The 23,105-nt window shown below is 48.5% G+C and overlaps 1 protein-coding gene across 2 annotated transcripts in view; it reads right to left on the bottom strand.

Moving 5' to 3' along the window:
* Nucleotides 1–6,001: 6,001 nt before the first annotated feature.
* The window catches only part of MNT (MAX network transcriptional repressor), a 30,484-nt gene continuing 13,380 nt past the window's right edge, over nt 6,002–23,105 (bottom strand). The window contains exons 3-6 of one of the 2 annotated variants that reach the window (XM_051635636.1): nt 22,371–22,412; nt 21,556–21,667; nt 8,764–8,956; nt 6,002–7,423 (exon numbers count right to left, since the gene is read on the bottom strand). In XM_051635636.1, coding sequence (XP_051491596.1) covers nt 6,708–7,423; nt 8,764–8,956; nt 21,556–21,667; nt 22,371–22,412 — 1,063 coding nt within the window. In that variant the 3' untranslated portion in view covers nt 6,002–6,707. The remainder of the gene's footprint in view (nt 7,424–8,763; nt 8,957–21,555; nt 21,668–22,370; nt 22,413–23,105) is intronic. The other variant, XM_051635637.1, reaches the window with a different exon arrangement.

The raw sequence follows: 23,105 nt of genomic DNA, 5'->3' as shown, positions 1-23,105 counted from the left end.
AGTATAGTACAGCTGAATAGTAAAAATACAGTATGTACAAAATTAGTTGTTTTTTTCACATAGCAGATGTATCCAAGCACGTAAAAATATTTACAGTCTAGGTTTTTCACTATTGAGTATTTCAGTAAATTGGTAACACAGTGACACGTCCTCACTGTAAACAAAGCCGGTTTGCCCGGTGGAGGCAGCATCACCTGCACCAGAGGGAAGCGGCTCGGGGGGCTCTGGGCAGCCCCGGCAGCCACTGCACACCTACAATCAGCAGCTTCGGTGAACATTCCTAACGGGAGAGCATGGGAAACGCTTTGATCCGGGAGGTGACAGGCACAAGGGGCTCTGCTCTCACAGCGCGGCCTCGGCTGGTGCTTGACCAGGTGTGAATAAATCGTTGGGCAGATGCAATTAGCACTTGATGTCTCTGTCACTAAACACCCTTCTGGCCCAGCCTGTCAAGGCCGGTCTGTGAGTGGTTCTCCCACCCACACCCGGGCTCCCTCAGCAGCCCCCGGCCCCTCCTGGGCTGTTCCCAGCCCGGCCTGGCAGAGCTCACTGCCCAGCTGGACACGCTGCCTTCTACACACGCCACACCACGGGTGGGACGTGCCCACCAGGGAGGGAGACAGCCCAGCAGAGCTGAGAGCCTGGGGCACGTCCCTGGAAGCAAGAGCTGAGGCAGGGGACCCTCCATCCCCAGCGAGCAGTGGAGGGCTCCCCACACACCCCTTCATTTCCACAGCGCACAGAAAGACTGCAAATTAACAGGCCTCCCCCTGAGCTACAGCAGAGCCGTGAGAACCCGCCCAGGGTGGAAGGGCCTCGGCTGCCCACGCCGAGCAGCCCCGTCCAGCGGGAGCACTGAGCGAGAGGGGACACCGAGCGAGAGGGGACACCGCGTCTGTGGCACCCACAGCCCCAGCCGGGGCAGCAGCAGCGCTGGCCCAGCCACAGGCCTGGGAACAGCCAAACAGCACCAGCCACGGCTGCACCAGCCCAGGGCTGAACTTGTGCTGGTATCTTAACAATTCAAGTTTTGGATTATCATTTTTAAGCTCTAACAGGAAGAGAAAGATGCCGTGGCTGATGCTGTCCACAACTCTAAACATCTGTTCCTAACAACTGATGTTTGACTAAGGAAGGAAATAACCTAAAAATAGTGTTATAATCAATTTTAATCTGTTCAAAATTATAACAAAGGATGGAAAATAGGCCTGAAGTATGGGAGTTTTCCTTTCCTCATTTCAGTATCTTTTAGAATTAAAATAGGGTTGAAATGACCAACTATTCACACAGGAAAGGAACAGATGCAAAGTCTACAAGGAGCCTCACCTGTGAGGTGCTCAGCAGCTGCCCACCTCCTGGAGCCTTAAGGCTGCCCAGTCGCTGCTCAGCAAGCTCATTGCTATTGAAGCTTAAGCCTAAAAGCCAAGGGCCTGGGCCAGCAATGCTGCTCAGGCAACAGAGTTACCTGGCCAAGAGCTGTGACCTTCACCAGGGACATGTCAATACCCAGCACAGAAAGCAAAGGCGTCAAACAAGCACCAGTTGTGCCATCACACCAGGCAAACAACATCTTCTCCAGAAGGGAGGTCTCCAGACACCTCATCCCCATCAGACCCAGAACAATTGTCGTATTTACTTTTTTTAAAAGCAAAAAATCCACTCAGGATGCAAACCAATCCAAGAGACACAGGCCACATACAAAAGTCAGACACGATAAAGTCTCGCATTGAATGTCTCTACGAATATAAACAGCCGTGCATACAGACAACCACACCAACACCGACACAAGCAGCATAGTCTCACCTCCACCTACACCACTCAAAGGCATTTTATGTTGGTTGGTTTTGTTTGTTTCTTTTACTCTTTTGCTACAGAAGGCCACTTCTAATTAAAAAAAGAAAATGAGACAAGTAGCCCAAGAGCAGCAGGCAGCAGCCTGGCCAGGCTGGACCTGCAGGGTGACATGCTGAATGCCAATTGGTGCTGCATTTCCTACCCAGGTAAATTGGGTGTGATTTTAAAAGATCAGAACTCTCTGCAGAAGGGACATCACCTCTGTCCAGCTCTGCTCAAGAAAACAAAACCTGGTCCTGCTCAGCTGAGCCCTCCCTGCCCTTGACACTCAGTATTCAACGCCAGCATGGACAGATGCAGGGACACACACAAATGTGCAGAATTGAAGCAGCCTGCCAGCAGCAGTTTGGCTTCAGCCTCTTCGCCCAGGTGTGAGAGGTGGCCCTGTCAGAAAGGAAGGCTGGCAGGAACTGCCTGGCTTAGCCTCACATAAAAAAGATTTGTGGTACAGAATGATGTGGTTTGCCCAACAAGCTCAGCTTTGGGACCAAGGCCACGCTGGGTGGCAGGGCCTGGCCCCCTCACCTATCTCCTCAGGTTTTCCTGGGATCAAATTTTGCCTGTGAAAGGCCTAAGCCAAGACCTGGCGACACGGAGTAACCCTGAGCAGGACTTTAGACACAGCTCATGAATCAGGACTTGAAAATTCCTGCTGCTTGTCCACCCAATACCACACAAAAAATTGTTATAATTACTTTTGGTAATTTGCCTTTAAACTCTTCTCTCCCTTGACTTCCCCGCCTGCTTTGATTGGTTTTAAAACCCCTGCGCAGCCAGAGAGTGAGGAAAGGAGAGCAGCAGCTCCAGCCTGGACCACCACGAACGCCAGCACCTGTGGCGGTGAGCGGCTGGTGCCAGGGCTGCCACCAGAGCAGGGAGTGCAGGGGATGATCTCACGTCGTGGTTCCAGCTCCTGCTGCAGGAACAAAGCACAGACAGAGGCACAGACCAGGCACAGCAGCACACAGGGACAGGGACACCTGGCACCTCCCAGCACCATCCAAGCAACTGTGGAGAATGTGGGAAATCAGGTAATTTCCCTTCCTAAGCTCAAGTATAGGGCTCTGGCTAATTGGCATTGGTGAGGTCAGGAACACATCCCCATATCTAAAGTGCCAGCTGTGAGCACTCTTTCCAGGACAACTCTGGAGCAGCAGCTGGGCTGGTCCGAGGCACGGGCGGGTGGGACACGTCCCGGAGCTGCAGAGCAGACCAGTCACCAGCCCCGCTGCCCTGAGACAAAAACTGCCTGCCCACCGGGACAGGGCGGCCTGGATCCCCTAGACAAGGCACCCCAAGCTGCCCTGGGTGGAAGCATCTCCACTAACCTACTGGCTCCAAGTCAGGCTCCACAGGACAGAAAACTCTTCTCAAAACTGCATCATAGGAAAACCATTTGCTATTTTTTTTCCTGTGGTCTGGTTACCCACAACTAATATTATCCAACAACAGAAGAGATTTCTTGTAAACTTCATATTTATTGATTTTTTTGGGGACAAATAAGATCTTCTGAATCCCAAAGTGTACATATATATATTTATATATAGCTTTCTCCATAGGGAAAACACATGTAACAAAGGAGGAGAGACATTTCTAAAGTGCCCCTTGTTATACAGTACTGAACATGATTCCTAAGAGCATTAGCATAAATCCAAAGTTTCTGAGCAGGAACGAGAGATGTGGGGAAAGAAGGGCTGTGGTTTGCTCTTTTCCCCACAGAGCAGAAAGAAGTTTGCCAGCTTTCAAAACCAAACAAACCCCCAAGAAACATTTCTGGTAGCCCTGGAGAAGGCAGATGAGAATGGGGGACAGAAGAGGCCAGGGGTTGGCCAAGCAGGACAGGCCGTTCCGCAAGCAGAGGTAACACCCATGAAGGGGTTCAGATAGTGGCACTGGGGAACTCCAAGGGGAGAGAAAAACTGGCAAGAGATGGGAGGCCTTGTATGTGAGCAGAGCAGTGACACCTTTAAACCATAAGGAGGAAAAGAGGTCAGCAGCATCCCTTCCACACAGTGAAGGCCAGTAACTCACCTGCCAGCAAGTTCATTTGCCCACATTGAATAAAAAGGGATCTCTTCTCTCCAGCCCTACACTTTTTGCTGTGGAAAACACACAGCAGCTGCAGGCCTGGGTCACTGGTAACTATCTTGGGATAAGAAGCAAAGAGGTAAGGTGGGAGCAGTTTTGACACAGAAGGCAACCATCCTGCAAACCTGCCTGTGAGCAGAGCAGGAGAAAGTGCACAGGCTGGTCCCGCAACTCCTGCCAACGGGCACAGGGGGAACAAGGTGGGACCAGGGGCCTTGACCAGCATGCATGGGCCAAGCCTCAATTCCCAAACCAGGACTGCTCTCCTTCAGTAAGCTCTGCCAATCCTGACTAGAAATGAGGCTTCTTGCCTGAAGCTGGAACAGAAGAGACCTCAGGAAGATGCTTCCTCTCCCCTACAGAAGGCAAAGCCATGCAGTTCCTTCTGAGAAGGGAGGTGACCTTATTGCAAACACTCAGTTTTCAAGAGTTTCTTATGAGAAGCAACTGCCCTGATACCCAACACTGACCTCTGAAATACTGGCTCACAAACTGCCCGGTCCTTGGGAAAGCACCCGCACATACGAGGAAATGATAAAGCCCTGGAGATTCTGCTTCCCCGCAGCGTTACGGTGCACTAGGAATGAGAACAAATGATCTGTTTAAATGTGGTTTAAAGATAAGGAAACCTTAAGGATTTGTAGAAACTGTGCCAGCAACATGGGCAGGACAAGAGGGCGCTGGACCCAAGGATGCAAGCAAAAAAAAAAAATTATAACTACAGAGCAATCCAAGGCTTTATAGAGAGATTTAACATGATCCGCAGCCATGTCTACTCAGAAGGCACAATCACGCTTGATCTGTCTGCAGCCGCTACTCCTGCCTCCCGCAGAGTTTCAGCCACAGCATGGGCCACATGGAACTAGCAAGGTTTTGTAATTAGACCTTTACCACTGTCCACAGCCACCCACAACCAGGCAAAAAGTCCCACTGGAGTCAACAGGCATTTTGGGCAGACTCTGGATCATGTTTTCCTGTGGAAGCTCTCGGCCCAAAGGAGAAGGAGGCAGCAGCCCAGGGAAGGTGTCTGCTCAGCCCCACCTCACCTCCTCTCAAGATGAGTCCCCTGCCAAGCACACCCAGCTGTATGCTGGCAGGGACCATCCCATCCTGCCCCAGAGAAAATGTCCACTGGCTACAGCAGGAATTTTGCCTGCACTGAGGACTGAGGAGTATTTGTTTTTAAAAAGAGAGGAAGACAGAAAACAGACCAACAACAGCATTACTACACAGGACCAGAATGTCGGAGTCAACCTCCCAGGCAGGCTGGCAAGAACCCCCCAAAGCCAAACAACTCCCTCTGCTCATCACTCCATGAGAGTTTGACTTCAGTGAGATCTGACCCATACACCAGGAAGGAGGGAACAAGAGGGTCCCTTGGGATGAGGGGTTGTTCTTTGGTGCAGGTCTCACTGTACTCTGTAACACACACATCACACACGCGCATCTCCTGGAGCGTATTCTTATCCTGTGCAAGACCCGAGTTTTCTTTTCCCCCAAAGTAAAAAAGATGTCAAAACTGCTCACACATGGGAAGACACCACATGCACATTTATCCCTTTTCTAAGCCACTGACTCCCACACAACACGGTCAGCTCAGGAACAAACTAACAGAGAGAAGTAACCCACGCAGCAAACCTACTTCATTTCTGGTGCTCATCTTGTCCCAGGTTCTGCTCTACCAGGCCAGATAAACACACTGCAAGTTGCCAGCACAAAACCACCGAATCACAGGTTAGAAGGGACCTCACGGATCATCTAGTCCAACCTTTCATGGCAAAAGCACGGTCTAGTATCTGCCTCTGCAAAACAAAAACGAACCCAGGAAACCTGGCGGCTTGGGACTGGCAGGAGGAGTCCTGGAAGGGGGAGTGCCATGCACAGAGATCTGCAAAATCAATTATTGCATCAGCAAAACTGAGCCACAACAAAAAACATACCCCCAAAAAAACCATCCGAACAAAAACATTGTCAACCATTCAAATAATAAAATACATTATTGTTCTGACATAGCTATAAAAATCAAGTAATTTATAAAACTGCAACAAATGAAGTCTGGTTGTGTATTCTTTTTCCTTTTTATTAGACAGGACAGAGAATTTCCTTAAAATGCCGTAACAAGTCACAGTGATTTTAGATGGTTTTTTGAAATGTAATAATATTGATGGGAAATACCTTTAACATGGTTTAACTTTTTTTTTCTTTTGTCACTGTATATGTACCCTGGTCCACCAAACCATCTATCTTTAAGTTTCTTGTTTAGAGAGGACACTCTGTCTTCTTCCTCCAAAAATGAATTTTGTCTAATAATCCTGCAAAATAATCAACCTTACAAAAGGCCTTCTTCAAATGTTATATTTATATATATATGTATATACATATATATACACACACATACACACATATATATAAATATAGACTTCTATGATTTTTTTCCCATTCTACGCAATGTCTCAATAAAGAGATCAGCAATTTTTTATTCTACAAAGAAGCAACACATAAGAGGGGAAAATTAAAGTCTTAAGAACATCATATCCATATTTCACTGAATACACGTAAAAGGAAAAAAAATCACCATGAACAACTGTCTGTGAAGTTTTCTGGGATCAGCAAACCTCAAGTGCAGAGGCCCCGCCGGCGGCAGGAGGGCAGCCCAGCCCGGCCTCCCGCAGCGCCTGCACTTCCCTCCCGCCCAGTCGGACGTGGTTGGAATGTATGGAGTTTAGGAAAGGTTCCCAACAAAGCCCTTGCCACCAGACGATCCCCTAGGCCAGCTTCAGTGTGCTCACTGGGAATGATGGCATGGTCACCATAGTCACCGGATTTAGGACCGTTTGCCCAACTAACTGTGGGTGATGGACAACTTGGGTTCCTACTGCAGGCTTGGCCATCACCGCTTGCTGGCCAAGGCTCGTGGTTCCGTTCACTTGCTGGTGCGAGATCGTGTGAGCGATGTGGCTCACCACGGGCTGGCTGACGGCCACGGGCTGGGGGTAGATGGGCAGCTGCTGGCCCAGGTGGGCCATGTGGTTGATGGCGGCCGGGTGCACAGTGATGTGGCCGATGGGCTGAGCAGCAGTGGTGAGTTGCACAGGGCTGGATGTGGAAGGTGCAATGTGAGCAATGTGCTTGGTCTGTGGACCCTGAATGACGTGGTTGACAGTCTGGATGACCGAGGCGTGGGTTGTGGCCGTGTGGGCAATAACAGTCGATTGCACTGTGGAAGCCGCCACGATGTGAGTCTGTGCGGGGACGATCGCCTGCGGCTGGACCAGTGCTTGTGTCTGGATGGGAGGCTGTGGGTGGGCCGGGGGGGGTTTCTGCTGGATGGAGAGGTGCTGAGGCAGAACGGCCGGGTGGTGGGAAGCAGCGTTGGAAGGGACGGCTTTCAGGAGCTCGGGGTGCTGGCGCTGCGTTAGTTTTGGTAATGAGTTCACTGGCCTGTCATCTTCCATGTCTTCATCCATGTTGTCTTCACCCTCTGGAAAAAATGAAAGGAAGAAACTCCCATAAAAAAGCAAGCAGAGCACGAACAGGACTGAGCAGCCTCCCTAAAAGGCAGCACAGGCCGAAGAGACAACAGCAGGAGGAGTCACTGAGCTACGGCACAGCAAGGGCACTGAGCTCCAGCAGGGCAGCGCAGTCCCTTCTCCCCGCGTGTGGGTCGGGGATCAGTACCACTCCTTCTGCTCCCAGAGCAAGAAAGAAAGAGCCATGGGGAAGCATGGCAGCAAGTTCCTTGTCTGGGTCTGGAAAATGGACTCTCACCCAGTCCAGCAGCTAATGAAGCAATGCAGGAACACGCTGACCCTGCGGAGGTCAGGAAGATGAGCAGGGCACCTGGCACTGCCTGCTCTAAAGCCGGCCATGCAGCAGAGATTAGGAATCTCAGAAGATACAGCAGCAGCAACAGGAGAGACACATCCCTTCTGCAAGCTCTGTGGTCAGGAATAGCTTGAAATTATCACTTCAGCAGAGACCAGCTGGGGGTGAAGGGCTGATAGTCCCAGTGACAAAGCACTCCTACTCTCCACTCCCAGCACCTACACTGGAAGTCTGTGAGTAAACTCACAGGTGATGAGCCTGATAAAAGCCTGAATGAACCAGAAACCTTGGGTTTTCCCTTCCTGGGACCTGCTGCATCATCCAAGAGCAATCACAGTCATGATTTGAAGGAACTGTTGGAAATGGTTATGGACTGCTACAACCTCCTCGTCTCTGGAAAGCAAAGCCCTGCGCATCCATGGGCTGCCTATTCTTCCTGCTGCACACCACTAGAGAAAAGCATGCATTCTCCTAGCTCACAAATGCTTCTCACTGGGAACAGCAGGCCAGATGGTCATCTTCACTTCATTTCATCTTCATTGCAAATCCTTCTCACACAACATGAAGGCTCATTACGCTGTTCAAATGCTCTGGTGATCCTTCCTGAACCAATTCCTTCTTCTCTACGTGGCTGAACACCCTCCCACATCCAAGCAAAAATACATCAAGATGCTCATACACCACTCGGTTCTAATAAGCAGGGATGCACAGTTGAGCAAGAGGAAAACTAAGCTTTGGAAGCAGAGAACTCCATGTGAGGTGTCAGCAGACTGAACGTACAAACCTGCTGTGTGTCTACCTAGTGTCAACACAGGATTTCCAGTTTGCTTGGCACAAGTGGCAGTATATTATTAGGCCAACATCAATGGTTAGAGAACACTTGAAAACCTTTTACTTTGTTCTGAACGCAAAGAAACCATGATGGTGCTAAATGACAATCCCCACCCCCACGATGTAGCTACGTACAGTGATGATCATGAGAGCAATTATGGGTACCTGATGCTGTCGAGGTAGATGCCTGGTCATCCTCTGGCTGAACTGTCTGTCGAATAATTCTATCTATCTCCAAGATGTCCATCCACTGACTCAACTCGTTCTTCAATTCCGCCAGTCGCTGCTGGGTAGCAATCTTCTCTCTTGCCAGCCGCTCCATCTCATGTTCATATTCTTTTTCCTTTCTCTTTAAAGTCTAAAGACAGAAGGAAGAGAAATAAATACATGGAGAATAAAGACAAATATAATCTACACTAACCTGGTCACTTCCATGTCCAAAGCTGGTTTTCTTGTATTACCAGTTATGCTGGTGTAAAACCTGTTCAGGTAGATCTACACCTTTCAAATTCAGGAAGAAAGGGAAAGGACAAGAACTGGCCACCAAAACCTCAAGGGCTATTTTGGCCAACCACTTTCTGCCTTCTGAAGGAAAACAGATGAGCCTCCACAAAAGAACCTCTGTAAGGACAGCACATACATCCATTCCCAAGCAATCCTAAGAAAAGGTTTCATCACAGGGAATCTAAATCCCATACACGCTCCTGAGCATACAGCTATACAGAGCCTGCACAGATGCTCTTTTTCACTCACTGCTGGCAAGCACTGAATTTAAAAACAAACCTTACACCACACAGAGCAGCAGAGGATCAGCCTCATGATGATCTGAATATGTGCTCTGTATTTCTCTCTTGAGTTCTCCAGGACAACTGCAATCAGAACCTGACCTCATGCATTTCAGTGGTTCTCCTGTTTTTTTATCTCAAAAGTTAGCCAGGAATAACTTTAAAACCTGTTCGGCCAGGCCTTTAATGCAGTCAACACAATGAGTAGGGTAGCTCCTGATGCCTTCTAATAGAAAAGTAAAAAAAAAACCAACAAAAAAAACAAACCCCAAAAAAACATAAAAAACCCTTTGTCCTGATAGTAACAAAAAAGGAAGCATTTTTTAAATGGCCAAACAATGTGATTAGCAGGGCACAATCATCCCAGATGTGTAAATAGAGACAACTCCTCAGTGAGGCCAGTGCTGTTCCTCCTGCCAGAGCTGGTGTTGGCTCAGCTCAAAGCCCCTCAACACGGACAGGTTCCAGACAAAGGGGTCAATTCTGTCCCTCAGGCTGCTTTTCAAACCACCAGTGGGCATGCCACCCCCTCAGAACCAAGGCTTTACACTGGGGAACCCCTGCAGAGCAGCAGAACTTGTCTGAATGTCCTCCTCTCTACTCTGTGATCAGCAGAGAAGCAAGTAGGAGAAAGCCTGAGACTAAATTCAGTGCACACTGGCAGGAGCCCAGCCCCTCTCTGCAGCATTTCTCTCCAAGCACATTCTCCACGTGGATACTCCCAGGGCATGATAAGGGAAGGGCAGAACATGGGAACACAGCTTTCCAGGGATTATAAGGAGGAAATCCAGGCGGCCCCAGCACCCATATCACACATGGCACAGGCACCACTGCCAGATCTGGCCTCCCTCCCTGCTGCCAGGGAAGACTCCCAGCAGCAGGGGAAAGCATGACTACGAGATATGGACAGGGCAGCTGGTAATTAGTTACAAACTGCTAATTAGGGGAAAGGCAGGCAAACCCTCAGCAAGCAGCAGGACGTGTCTTGCAGGCAGCAGGGCCAGGGTGCGCTCCTGTCTCCCCAGCACAGCCCTGGGGACCTGGTGCTGCTCCTGGCCCAGCCCTGGGGATCTGCCTCCCCATCATCCTGCCACACGGGCTGCCTGGTCCCAGTGACCACTCGCTGCCACCACTGGCTCCTCCTGGGGCTCCAGCAAACGTCCCCCAGCTCACAGGCTGGGAGCTCGCCAAGGGAGCTGCTGAGGAGGACGGAGGAGCAGATGGGCTGGAGTCTCTCTGGCACAGGGAATCTTTCAAAAACTATTCCAGGATGCAACCCACTGCGGCTCGCCTGGTAAAGACAGATCTCCTGGCTGAGCTGCTGCTTGGCCTGGAAACGACCTGGGTGTGATTAACCTGAGCCCTCCTCCCTCTCCAGCAGCTCCCCACACAGCACGGCCCGTGGAAAGCTGAGTGCAACCATCACAGCTCTGGCTCTCTGCTCTGCACAGAGCAGCTGGGCTCTCACCACCCAAAGCTGGTGAGACGTGATTTGAGCACAACCCACGTGCACCAAGGGAGGCAGCATGATTCCCACCAGCTCAACAGACATACACCCCCCTCCGAGACTGCTCTTTCCAAGTAACAAACTTCAGCACAGACCCTGCTCCTTCTGTCTGTGCAGAGATGATTGTAGGGTTTCTTTTTTTAATGTTAAGGAATTGGAAGCCTGGGTTGCCCACGCAACTTCTACTCCACAGTGTAAGGAAGCTATGGTGAGAATCACAACTTTAAAACTGATTTATTTTTCACTTCTATGTGGTTAAAAAAAATCCACAAGAGCATCACTTAAAACAACCAGTAAACCCTGACCCTGATATAAGGGAAGCTCATCTGTCCCAGGAAGAAATCATGGATTTCCTCACTGTCATGTGAATCCATCCATGGCTTTTGACCATTGGGAAGTTTTGCAAATCGGCTGCTGGCTCTGGTGAAAACAAGCTGATAATTTAACTCCAAACATCTACAGCTCTTGCAGTTTAACTCCTAACCATGCATCAAACAGGGAGCTGAGGCCAAACAAAGTGCACAGGAATTGTTTGCTGCAGAAATCGGTGCCCCTGCAAGATAAGTATAGTATAATATAAAGTACAAGAGCAGTCCCACAGAAAACAGGTCTGGTTTGGAAGCGGAGAGCAAGCCCTGTGCTTGGCAATGCCTGCAGAGGACCAAAGTCCTGGGACCCAACTCCCACCCCTGCCCTTCCCCTGCCACCACATGCAGGGGCAACAGTGACAGGGCAGCATGGGCAGATCAAGAAGCCCCTTTATCCTTGATTTAAACATGAGACCAAATTAAAAACTACATGTGGCTTTGCTTTTGCTCCCTGTGAGTATCTGATTTGCCTCTTCTATATGGAGCTGTCAGCTCCAGGGTTGCCTTTACCCACGTGGGTTATTAAAGCAAAACCAGCACAACAGTAGTGACAGGAAACACCCACTGCAACGTTTCACTCCTTTGTGCCTGTTCTTCCCCCAGTTCCAGAGCTGCTCTTTGGTCCTTGTGTGCATCCCGCTTGCCATTATTTGGTAAACAAACCAGAAACAACCTGCTGTTGTCACTACACAGCAATGGTCATTTGTCACTGTAAAGAATTTTCCATTTTATAGCTGGCTGTAATTAAATTGCTCATTCTCATGTCAAGATTGAAAATAATGCCCCCAATGCTTTCTCTGCGCTTGCCTCACGACTAATGCTAGCCCTGCAGTTGGCATCACTGAGGTTTAAAAGGTCTTATTAAAAAGCTCCCCTTATAAACATTATATTAGCAATTTAAAAACACACTTTCAATTACGAGCTTTTCCAAGAGTACATTTCAGCTGCTGTGTTCTATTACATGGCATTCACTGATTAAAAATTCCTCATCAATGAGCAATCATGGAAGGGATTTGCCATTTTGAACCAGGTTCTTTAACTCCTTGCTACTGCAATGGCAGTCTCTGCAGCAACCCAGGAGCTGTGGGCCAAGGGAGGTCCCCAAGCAGCAATTCCACCCACAGGACTTACACACAATTCAGCACAGACCAACCCAGCTGGACAGGCTTTCCATGACTTACGGAGTTTTGATTCCTATATATTTAATGGAAAAAAAGCTAAATCCTAAGGAAAGGATCTTACCCTTGCAGGGACTGCCACACTGAGACAGATCTATACAACAAGAAGCCCACCAGCCTGTCTCCAGTAACGCTGGATCCAGAAACATCATAAGACAGTGGGGGTGCTGAAGAAGTGTGGTCCCCCCAGGCCGCCAAGGCTGGGCTGGCAGAGGAGACACGCTCAGCTGTAGTACTTTGGGCTTTTGGATTAGTTATATCCAATTTGGACATTCCTACTTTGAATCTTGCTAAATTTTCTATTTAGCTCTTCAAGTGCAATGAGCAGTTGCTTAAAGCCCAGCACCTAGAGAAATCACTTGCCCCAACTCAACCTGCTGCCATGAAGGTTCTGCCCAGGGACACGAAAGAGTCACGAGGCAGGTCCCCATGTGGTGTCAGGCCGGTGTCCCCTGCACCTGCAGCAAGTGTGTGCAGTGGTGGTGGCTGCCTGTGCTGGCAGAGGTGAAGGCACCCACCACAGCCTGCCTGCTGAGCACCTGCTCCTGCACCCCGGACCTCCAAGACCTCCTGAGCCCACTCTTCCACAGATGCCAACAGCCCCTCAGCCTGTGGAAAGCAGCACCAGTCAGGATCAGGCCATCTGCAGAGGTAACAGCAATCCCTCTCCTTCTGCTTGTGTGAAACCCCAGCTGGTTGCCACGGGAACCAAAGCCATGGTTTCCATGGTAACTGCTTCATTTGGCTGGTTCTTGGGAGATGAAATCCCGCAGTGGTGCCGGATGCACCAGCCTGATACCACCGAGACAGGGAAACACGGGTTGCTGCCCAGCCCACATCCCACCTGCAGCTACATCCCTGTGTGATCCACAGCTTCTCCAGGGGTTTTCTAGAGCCTTGGCTCAGTGTAAGTTTATGGTCTTGCTTTCCCCAGATATAACATAAAATCACAATGGGCTTGACCTGAAGCTCATCAATGCAAAGTGCCAGCACAGAGCTGGGGGTGCCTGGCACCATGCAGGGCTTCAAGGCACCACCAAGGGCCTGGTGACTCAGAGGAGGAAGCCATCCTCCCTCACCACTTCTCCTCCCTGTTTCCCCATACTTGCAAGGAGGTCAGAGCCAGTTACTCACATCCCGATGGCTCCACTTACGGCCCACAGAGCAGATCTGGGTCACCAGAGGATTTCTCTCCACCTCCTTCCCTCACTGTTACCGCCACGGTGGCAGGAGGACATCAAACCCAGCTACTAAACACCAGCCAACTCCGGCACCTGTGCAAGGCCATGAAGCAAAGCCAGGAGGGAAAACCTCTGTTTCCCTGCAAGGGCTGAAGGTGCTGAACAGGCACAGCAGCCACAGCTGCCCTGGCACTGCGGCACTGGGACCCCTGGCACAGCACACAAGGGTGGTCCCAGGGCTGGAGATGGGTGCTGGGGACGATGGGATTGGAATGACGACACTTCTCCAGGAGCAGAGCACAGCAAGAATTCAACCAGCTGTCTGCAAACCCACCCAGCCTGCGCAGCAGCACTGCAGAACGTCTGCAGGATGAAATCAATCTTCTTTTTGAGATGCTTTCCTCTCAAAGATCTCAGCCTTTTGGGAAGGGAAGCAAAATAAGTTGCTCTTTCTAATGCCACAGAAAAATGCACACCTGCACTCATGGAGCCAGCTCCTGCCTTCCCGAAATACAAACCTGGAAATAACCAGGTGCCTGCCCAACATACAGCCCCCAACTTGCTCCTGCTTTGTACAAGACAAGAGGTCACCTGCCACCCGCCTTTCTCTTTCCACCAGAGTCACAATTTTCAAAGACATAATTTTCCCTAAACACTGTCTCAAATTGGCCTGAGCAGCCTCGTTATTCAGCTCAAGATGCATCCCAGCACGACAGGACCTGCCTGACACCCTCATCATCAGGCTGTGAACTGCATTGTCTCCTACGAGTGCTGTACTGGCTGTCCTTGAACAAACAGGATGTCACCAAGAGATTTAAGAAAACAGTAAAAAGTCCACAGTGAAAGGGGCATTCTAAACCTAAACATGATACCATATTTTAACTCATAATGATGCAAAAGATGAGTAAGACAAGTACAAGAAAAAAAAATAGGAAAGGAAATAATCTATTTTTTCTGGTTTATTTGATGCAAGTGTTGACATCCTGTGCAGAAGCAGCTTCACCTTTTCCCCAGGTCACCCAGGCCCATGCAGTGACAGCAAAGAGAAGGGGAGAAAAAAGAACAGCAAAGTGTTTGGATAAAAACCACAAGAATTGGCCAGGCAAGTCCCAGGCACAGGCAGGGTCAGAGTCACTATTAATTATTGATAACCAACAACTGAGACAGGGAGCCTTGTAAAATCCTACTTGTCTTTCCAGATCCTCCAAATCACGCTTTATCAGCATTTCATTCACACTGCAGTAACAACATGACAACAGATTAAGCTGATACCAACTTCCTGCTGTTGTACTACTGAGTTTCAAAATCCCCCTCCTTTATGATTTTGCAGCTGACAATGTCTGTCCCCATCACCTGTAACTGCAGAGCTCTGTACGGCCTGGGCTGAACTCTGCTGCACGTAGGCACCCACAATGATTATTGTTTTCTTGCAATTATTTGTATTTTTAAGTAACTACTTAGCTGTAATTCTGAAGAGTATCAACACACACTTTTGCTACTGCTGAAGAGAACAGGAATCCAAACTACCCTTATAACTCCTGCCACGGGGCCCTTGACCTCTTCCCTGTCAGACACACAGGGAAGAGGAAAACCACAAACCAAAGCAAAGAATTATGATGCCTCCAGGGTTTCTGTTTGGGGGTTTTGCCTTGTTTTAAAGGTAGGTGACTTCTGCAATATTATACAAAACAAAATCTGAGCAGACAAGCTGGACTTCTCACCCCTTTGGTCCCATCATGTGCGCTTTCTTCCCTCCCATGGCTGCTCTCAACATCAGACAACAACCAGTGTGAGCAGCAGCTCTCATTTCCAACCCCCCGTGCTCCACTCACGGGTTGTCTTGATTTTTACAACCTTGGGTGCTCCTTTAAACTGCTGCTTAGGTGACAGCTGTATGATTGATGTAGATACTCCAACAATTAAAAAAACATGTACGGGATTTATAAGTGTGCTCACCTGTTCCAAAATCTCTTGTATGAGTCACAAATAAGACTGTTGAAAAATATTCACCAACCCTTTTGGCAAAGGTAAAGAAATACCTTCCACTCACTCAGCAAGGCTCAAACACCAGGCATTTTCAAAACATGACAGGTTTTGTGGCAAGCACAGATCCCCTGCCTCCCTTCCAGCAGATCATGCTGCACTGGGAGGGACAGCAAAGAATGGGATTTGGGATGTCTGCAGCTGCCTGGGAGCCCATGGCAGTTCTGGCAGATGTGCCAGCTCAAGTGCCAAACTCTCTGATTCAAGAAGGGAACCCCAAGTTTCTAACTGTGCAGGTTATCCAAAGGGGAAGAGATGTCAGTGCTACTCCATGCTACGCACAGTTCCAGGCTGCCTGCTGGAAGCTATTCCAGTGCTCCTGGCAGTGGGAACTCTGTCTGGCTCAGGCTGGCAGCTGGATGCCAGGGGACTGGGAGCTCTCTGAGCATTCCCTCCCTTCTCAGGTTGAGCACGCCACCTTCCATTTCGATGCAGCCCAACTCTGTTCCTCTGAAGATAAAATCAATAATTCAGTGACTCCATGAAGGGCAGAACTCAACCCTGGCCTCGCTGTGCAAAAACAGCTCTCACTGACTCCAGCAGATCAGCCTTACATCCTAATTCTTACCTCTTCCATGTTTTTAAGCAGACTCCAATTTGCTTTACTTTAGTAAACACTATTTTTTAAAAGGTCTTATTTATCAGTTTCTGAAATCTACAGGTGACACCACCTTGCACAGCCATAGCCTATTGTTGCTGGAAGCCTTTATCATAAGCAATGAGATTCAGGCTGATTACACAAGATAGAATCAATTTATTAGGTCAGGCAAACAGCACGAAGAAGTGCTGCTTGGCACGTGAGTGCTGCTCACATGAAGGAGGCACTGGAAGTACTAATGGACCCAGTTTTTACTACAGAAGCTTTGTAGAAGGTAAATATATTCCCTGAGGAGGTAGGAGTCAGCTCTGCACTGTGCTGTTTGCCTCACACAGCACCCTGTGCTCTCAGCTGGGTCAGGGTCTGTTGAGGACACTCAAGGACTGGCAGGAGAGCACAGGCTGCCAGCCCTGGGGACAAAAGAGGCTGAAGGCACTGGAAAAGGCAAAATGACCAATGTGCTACTGGTGAAACGGGCTCCTGCACCCAGGGACTATGACTGCTGCCGACATGTCCTCTACTGCAGGATTACAGATTTTTGTTTATAAAGGGAAAGAGGCCATCCTCCTGCCTGTTCCACACCCATGCCCAGTTTGAGTTTGTTGAACTACTATTTTTCTTTCCTTCTTGAGACCTATCAACTTTTGTCCTTGCTTTAACTTCAGGCTGCAGCAGCTACACACGACAAAGCAAAACACCAGGGCTCGGGCAGGTGGCGGGGCCGGGGTCGGCTGAGGCCAGGGCCCCTCGCGCAGCCCAGGAAGCGCCTTTGTCACCAGATAAGGAAATGAGCCACACTTCCCTCAGAGTGAACAATGCAGTCATTTACTTGGGAATCTAAAGAGATGTCAATTAGCTTGAGTCCAGTACACTACAATTATTTTTTTAGTGTGAACCTGTTATTTTAGCTCCCTAGAAAGGAATCAGGCCAGGGAAACCGTAGGTGTTGCTCCTGCTGGCTGGTAGTTCGACGGGCTGAGGTTTAACAAGACCAGGTGCCAGGTCCTGCACTTTGGTCACAATAACTCCTAACAATGCTACAGGCTAGGGGAAGAGTGGCTGGAAAGTAGCCTGGTGGAAAAGGACCTGAGGGTACTGGTGGGTGGCTGGCTGAACATGAGTCAGCAGTGTGTGCAGGTGGCCAAGAAGGCCAATGACATCCTGGCCTGTATCACAAACAGTGTGTCCAGCAGGAGCAGGGCAGTGACCGTGCCCCTGTACTCAGCCCTGGTGAGGCCACAGCTTGAGCACTGTGTTCAGTTCTGGGCACCACAGTGCAAGAAAGACATTGAGGCCTTGGAGCATGTTCAGAGAAGAGCAACAAGGCTGGTGAGGGGTTTGGAGGACACGTTGTACGAGAAAAGGCTGAGGGAACCAGGGTTGTTCAGTCTGAAGAAGAGAAGGCTGAGGGGAGATCTTACTGCTCTCTACAACTACCTGAAGGGAGGTTGCAGAGAGGCTGGTGTTGGTCTCTTCTCCCAAGTAATCAGCAATAGGATGAAAGGAAATGAGTTTAAGTTATGCCAGGGGAGGTTTAGGTTGGATATTAGGAAAAATTTATTTATTGAAAGAGTGGTGAGGCACTGGAATGGGCTGCCCAGGGAAGGGAAGGCCAGGCCCCAATTTGCAATCTTCAAAGCATTTTACTCTTTGCCTTTTGGACACTTTGGGAAGCCCAGCTTTGTCTAATATTTGGTAAACACGTTATTATTTAGCCAGTGGGGAAACCAGCGAACAAGCAGGAGCTGCAGCTGATGTGAACCCTGCCAGGCTGCGGCTGCGCTGCTCCCAGCTCTGCTCCTGGCTGTCCCCATGTCACCTGCTGAGCTCACCACCTGGATCTCGTCCTGCACTAAATATGCAACGGAAAATAACCCCTGAAACTGGAAGGTGTTCAGGTCCCACAGTGACAGGCACAGTTTGAAGACACAGAAGAGAAAACAGTCTTGCTTAAGGGCTTCAATTAGCTTCCAACTAAGATGATTATAACATTTCCTAGGGGCCAAGGAATCCTTCCAAGGGAATCAAATCAAAACACGGGGCTGCACAGGCATCCTGGCTCAGAAGAATCTGCTCCCTGGCCAGCCCAGCAACACCTTCTCCAGCATAAGCCAAGCCCAGTGCAACTCCCTCTCACAGCACGGCTCTCCAGTGAGAGGACAGGACAGTCCTGCTTGCTCTGCCAGGGCATGCTGTGACAGTGCCCAGCTGAGGGGACAGGGCTCTGCTCTCTCAAAGCAAACAGCATTTTCTTCCCAATGCATTTTTTTTTACCACGTCATTTCACACATCTTAGAAACTTTCTGGAGGCCTCAAGCATTTTCCCTGATGTTTTGCAGGGAGGAAAGTGAAGAGCGAGGTTTCTGCGTGAGGAACCCACTTGGTCACAGGCTCTGCCACTGGGGATTGGAGCCCACGGTGCTGCCGTGACCTGCAGGGACGCCTCCCTCAGCCCAGAGCCAAGGCACAGCAGCCTGCACCACCCACAACTGCTTCACCATTGAAAGGGATTATTATCTTCCAGCTGCGTTCAGCCTAATTTCCTTTGTGCAACAGTGTGCTTAATTGCAGAGATTCTAATTTACTGTTGCAGAGCACAAGCCCGACTCCACGGATAAATTAAAATGACAGCTCCATGGAAGTTCAGAATTTAACTTTCTGACTTATCTGATCTGATGCAGATACAAATATTTAAATCCAGCCAAGGCAACAAACAGCCTGCTTCTAAGAAGTTCCAGCTGGAATGAGGAAAAAGGATTTTACAGGAAGAGAGGCTGCAACAATTAGTGCACTGTCATACTCCTTGCGGGCACAGATCATCAGCTAAGCAGAGCTCCAGGGCCAGCCTGCTGCACTCCTCCTCTGCAAGACACCTTTGGGCTTAGGGTTTTTTTTCCCATTTAGTAGAAAACTACTTTGCTGTATTGAGAGTAAGAAGTTTTATTTTAAAATCTCCTTTGTACAATTCCCCTGTTCTTCAAGCCTGTTCAGTGAAACACACTGAGTCTGGTGCATGACTTGCTGCCAAGAAGGCAATGCTTTTTATTTTTTTCTTGTAATCATGATCACCATGCTCTGATCTGCGCATTAGGCTGGGATTCATCTCACCCCTCCAAGTTGCTAAGAGGTGTTCCTGCCTGCTCATGGTCCCACCCCTGCTCTGTAACCCTTGGGAAGAGGCCACCATCATCTGCAGGGGCTTCATCCCATCCCCACACTGATAGATGCTCTTTTTGTTGAGACAGAGCAAAGCTGAATTCAAACTGAATTTTAAAAAGAATAATAAAAAAAGATTAATTTTTCATTTTGTGCTCTGGATATTCAAATCAGATATCTAATATTCTGTTTTTCTCAGGGAAACAAACAGAGCACTCAAACTTCCAGCACAACCACAGCCCATGACTCCCGCACAGACCCTGGGTGAAGCTGCTGCCCAGGGTCTGCACCACAAAGCCAGCTCCATCACCCTTAGGGCCACCCGCCTGTGGGAAGCTGGAGAGACATTTGGACAGGAGAGTTCAGCTTCTCTGCTCTGAATCTGGTGGGAGCAAACAAAGGCTGCTCCCTGCACAATTCCTGAAGCCAGCACAGACACACTGGATCAGCAAGCTCCACAGACCTGATCCCAGCCTAGTCAAACAGACTGAATCCATGGAAAAACGATTCAGAGGCGGCACTGAAACGGACCCTGAGTGACAGAAACCTAAAGGAAACAACACGCTTTGCATCTGTGAATACCTTCTGGACCATCACAAGAGTAGTTTACACTTCCTAAGACGACGTGACAGGAATGCAATTCCTGGGGCTTCGCGGCGATGCCGGCACAGCCCGGGCAGCACAAACCTGCATTGCGTCTGAGCCTCCGAGCAATTCACACTGGATCCAGAGAAGAGGGAGAGCAAGAACCAGCCATCCCCCCTGATATCCTCAAAGAGAATTTTAAGCTGTCTTCCAAAAGAATAAAAATGCTGCCTGCTTGCAGAGAGGCCTGCATGGCATCAGTATTCTCAGAACATCAGCAGCCACACCAGAGCCAGCTCCTCTCCCGATATCCTGACTCCAGACTTGCCTCCCGAACCCCAAGAGCTGCCGATCGGATCGCTCTGCCTCCCTTACCCACGCCAGCCTGCCTGACATCAAGAGAAAGGCTCAGATCTCTGATGCATCTCCTATGCAGCAATACCACATCTCCAAAAATGACCTTTTGTAAGCAACATAGATACTTCTCGTCTTGCTTGCCCAGTGGCTGGGTAACAGGAGAATTTGCCCCAGCCAAAGGCTCTGGGAGGGAAGTGACTGGTGAACACTAATGAGAAAGGCTGAGCTGGTCTAATTCTGAAAGGTGATGATCAATAACTGACTCGCCAAAGGAGAGTTGATGCAAGTAGTCAATGTCCAGTACTTGTGAACATGGGAATGAAATGCTATTTGAGAGAAACTGAGGAAAATCCGAACAACACAAGGAACTTGACACTTTACTGTGGAAAAGCCCACTGTGAATAGCTCTGAGCACCCTTTATTCCAGCCAAAATCCATGAGGTCTATTTGCTCTCTCCATATGCGTTATAAATTCAGCAACTCTTTCATTTTCCAGATGAATTTTAATTGTATTACATGCTATTGATTTCACAGGCACAGAGGACATCTCTAAGAATTTCCTTTGTGCTACCATTAGCCACTTTTACAAATAGTAAATATGGAAAACCTGCTGTTGTAAGAACAAATCAATGCGCAAAGCTGACAAAATTGCTGACACCGTCAAATATGAGATAAAAAACAATAAGCAAACACTAATACTTACTTAACCCACAAACAGAACTGCATTTTACCTTCACTTTCTCCCCCTCACTCTTGGTACCCCAGCCACCTGAAGCTTCACACACTGCAACCCCAAATTCCAGTCTTTCCCTGCCTCCAAGCAAGTGACTTGTACTTGCATTTCTACCTCATAAAAAATTTGAGACATTCAAAACCTTCCTGGAAGTCTGTCTGTTTTGGTTAAGCAAACAGAAAACCTCCCCAAAATATACAGATTAAAATCCACCTCTGTCCAAAAAGGAGCAACTTAAGTTTACAGAGTATGCATGTCCCTCTAAGATCATCTCAATTGTCTGTTCACTCCATCACCACTACTGGCACAGATGAGTTGTGATTATCTAGGAACTTCTAGGATAAGGAGACTCCCTGAAGCAAGTGTTCCTAGAAGAGTGAAATGTTCTGGAAATCTGGAATTTGGAAGTTCCAGCAGGTAAAGCAATACACAACAAGAGCCAGCAGCAACCCGAACGCACACATACCTGGATGTATCTCAAGGCACTCCTTAGGACACTGAGGTTTGAGGTCTTCTTGTCATCTACGTTGGGGATGTTACGTTTTAATGTCTCAAAGCACTCTTTCAAATGTGCACGTCTAAAGAAAGCACAGGTGGTTTGTCAGCTTGGGGGAGCACATACCAGCAATCAATTTAGCACAGGGCTGGAGCTTAATTTGGGCCTTAATCCAGCAAAGCATGTACACATGTGCATAGCAGCCACCCAGACCACCTGCATGCCCACAACTGATCCAGCTCATCCAGCAGAAAGACTACAGGGCTGTAACCCTGGATTCTAGTCCTAGCTTTGTTAGGAAACTGTCGTGCAATCTGAAATTAAATATCCCATCTCCCTGTGCTCTAGCTTCCCATGTGTTCCTGATTTAGATACTTAGACTAGTAAGAGTTTTTGATCAGGAACTGGTCTTTATTTCTGTAGTCACACTGTACACTGCCCCCAATCTTGGCTGTTTTATTACTTTAAATCAAAAGGAAAGTTACAACATTGTGCATGTGGGGACTTTGCAGGATCAGGGCTGTGCAGGGTTATGGAAATGCAGTTACATGGTGAAGGAAAATATGTTGGGAAGGCAGAGATGCAGAACTGAGCTGTAAGAAAGCAAAGCAATACTGCAAGATTCACTGAAAGTCAGTAAGAATTTTGTTCAGGTTATTTGTTAAAAAAACAAACAAACAAGCCAAAGCCAAACAAATACTGACAGATACAGGCCCAAAAACCAAAACAGAAAAAGAAGGAAGGGGAAAGATGATAAAAACCCAAACCCCTGGCTTTCTACGCACCTGTTCTTCTCCAATTTATTATGTACTTCCCTGGTCCCAACCCTGTAACCCAAACAGAACAGAGATACACTCAGTGTCAGGTTTAAAACTACTGCCATTCAACCTGTACTTCCAGCAGTGTGTGTGTGTGTCTCTAACAGTAAATATTAAAAAGCAATAGAGTTGTTCAGATATTGCTGTTTTGGTATTAGTTTAATATATACTTCTACCTATCCTGTATCAAGATAAAATCCGTACTTTACATGCATGTAAAATGCGACAAGCATGATGCATATACTGCACACAGGATACAAACAGGAATCCTACGTGTATTACACACAGACACAGCTACTGTCAACAAGGGGAAAGACACAGAGTGTGAACTTACGTATTTACACAGTACCAGACTGCCCAGATTCTGACCCATTTCTGATCTATGCCTGCACTCCAGTGGGATAAGATTAATGTGGTTTCAAATTGAAGTGTACAGGACTTGGCAGAAATGCTTCAAACCACTGCATTTTTTACTGTGGCTGAAATAACAGAGCTGAGCATGAACATGGAATGAGGCAATCGAGGAATCCCCCCATTGCTAGAGGAAGAACCAGGGCAAGCTTCTGGTTTCTGGGGTTCTGGTCTGTCCCCGCCCTCTGAATCTGAAGAATACTTTTAGGAAAAGCCAAACAAAATCATCTTATCTGAATTTTCAGCTACAGTGGTGATAAAGTACATGAGCATACATGTGCAGATTTCAAG

The sequence above is a fragment of the Apus apus genome, chromosome 18 (assembly GCF_020740795.1).
Source record: "Apus apus isolate bApuApu2 chromosome 18, bApuApu2.pri.cur, whole genome shotgun sequence".
Taxonomy (NCBI): Eukaryota; Metazoa; Chordata; class Aves; order Apodiformes; family Apodidae; genus Apus; species Apus apus.
This window is presented reverse-complemented; position numbering and strand designations above follow the sequence as displayed.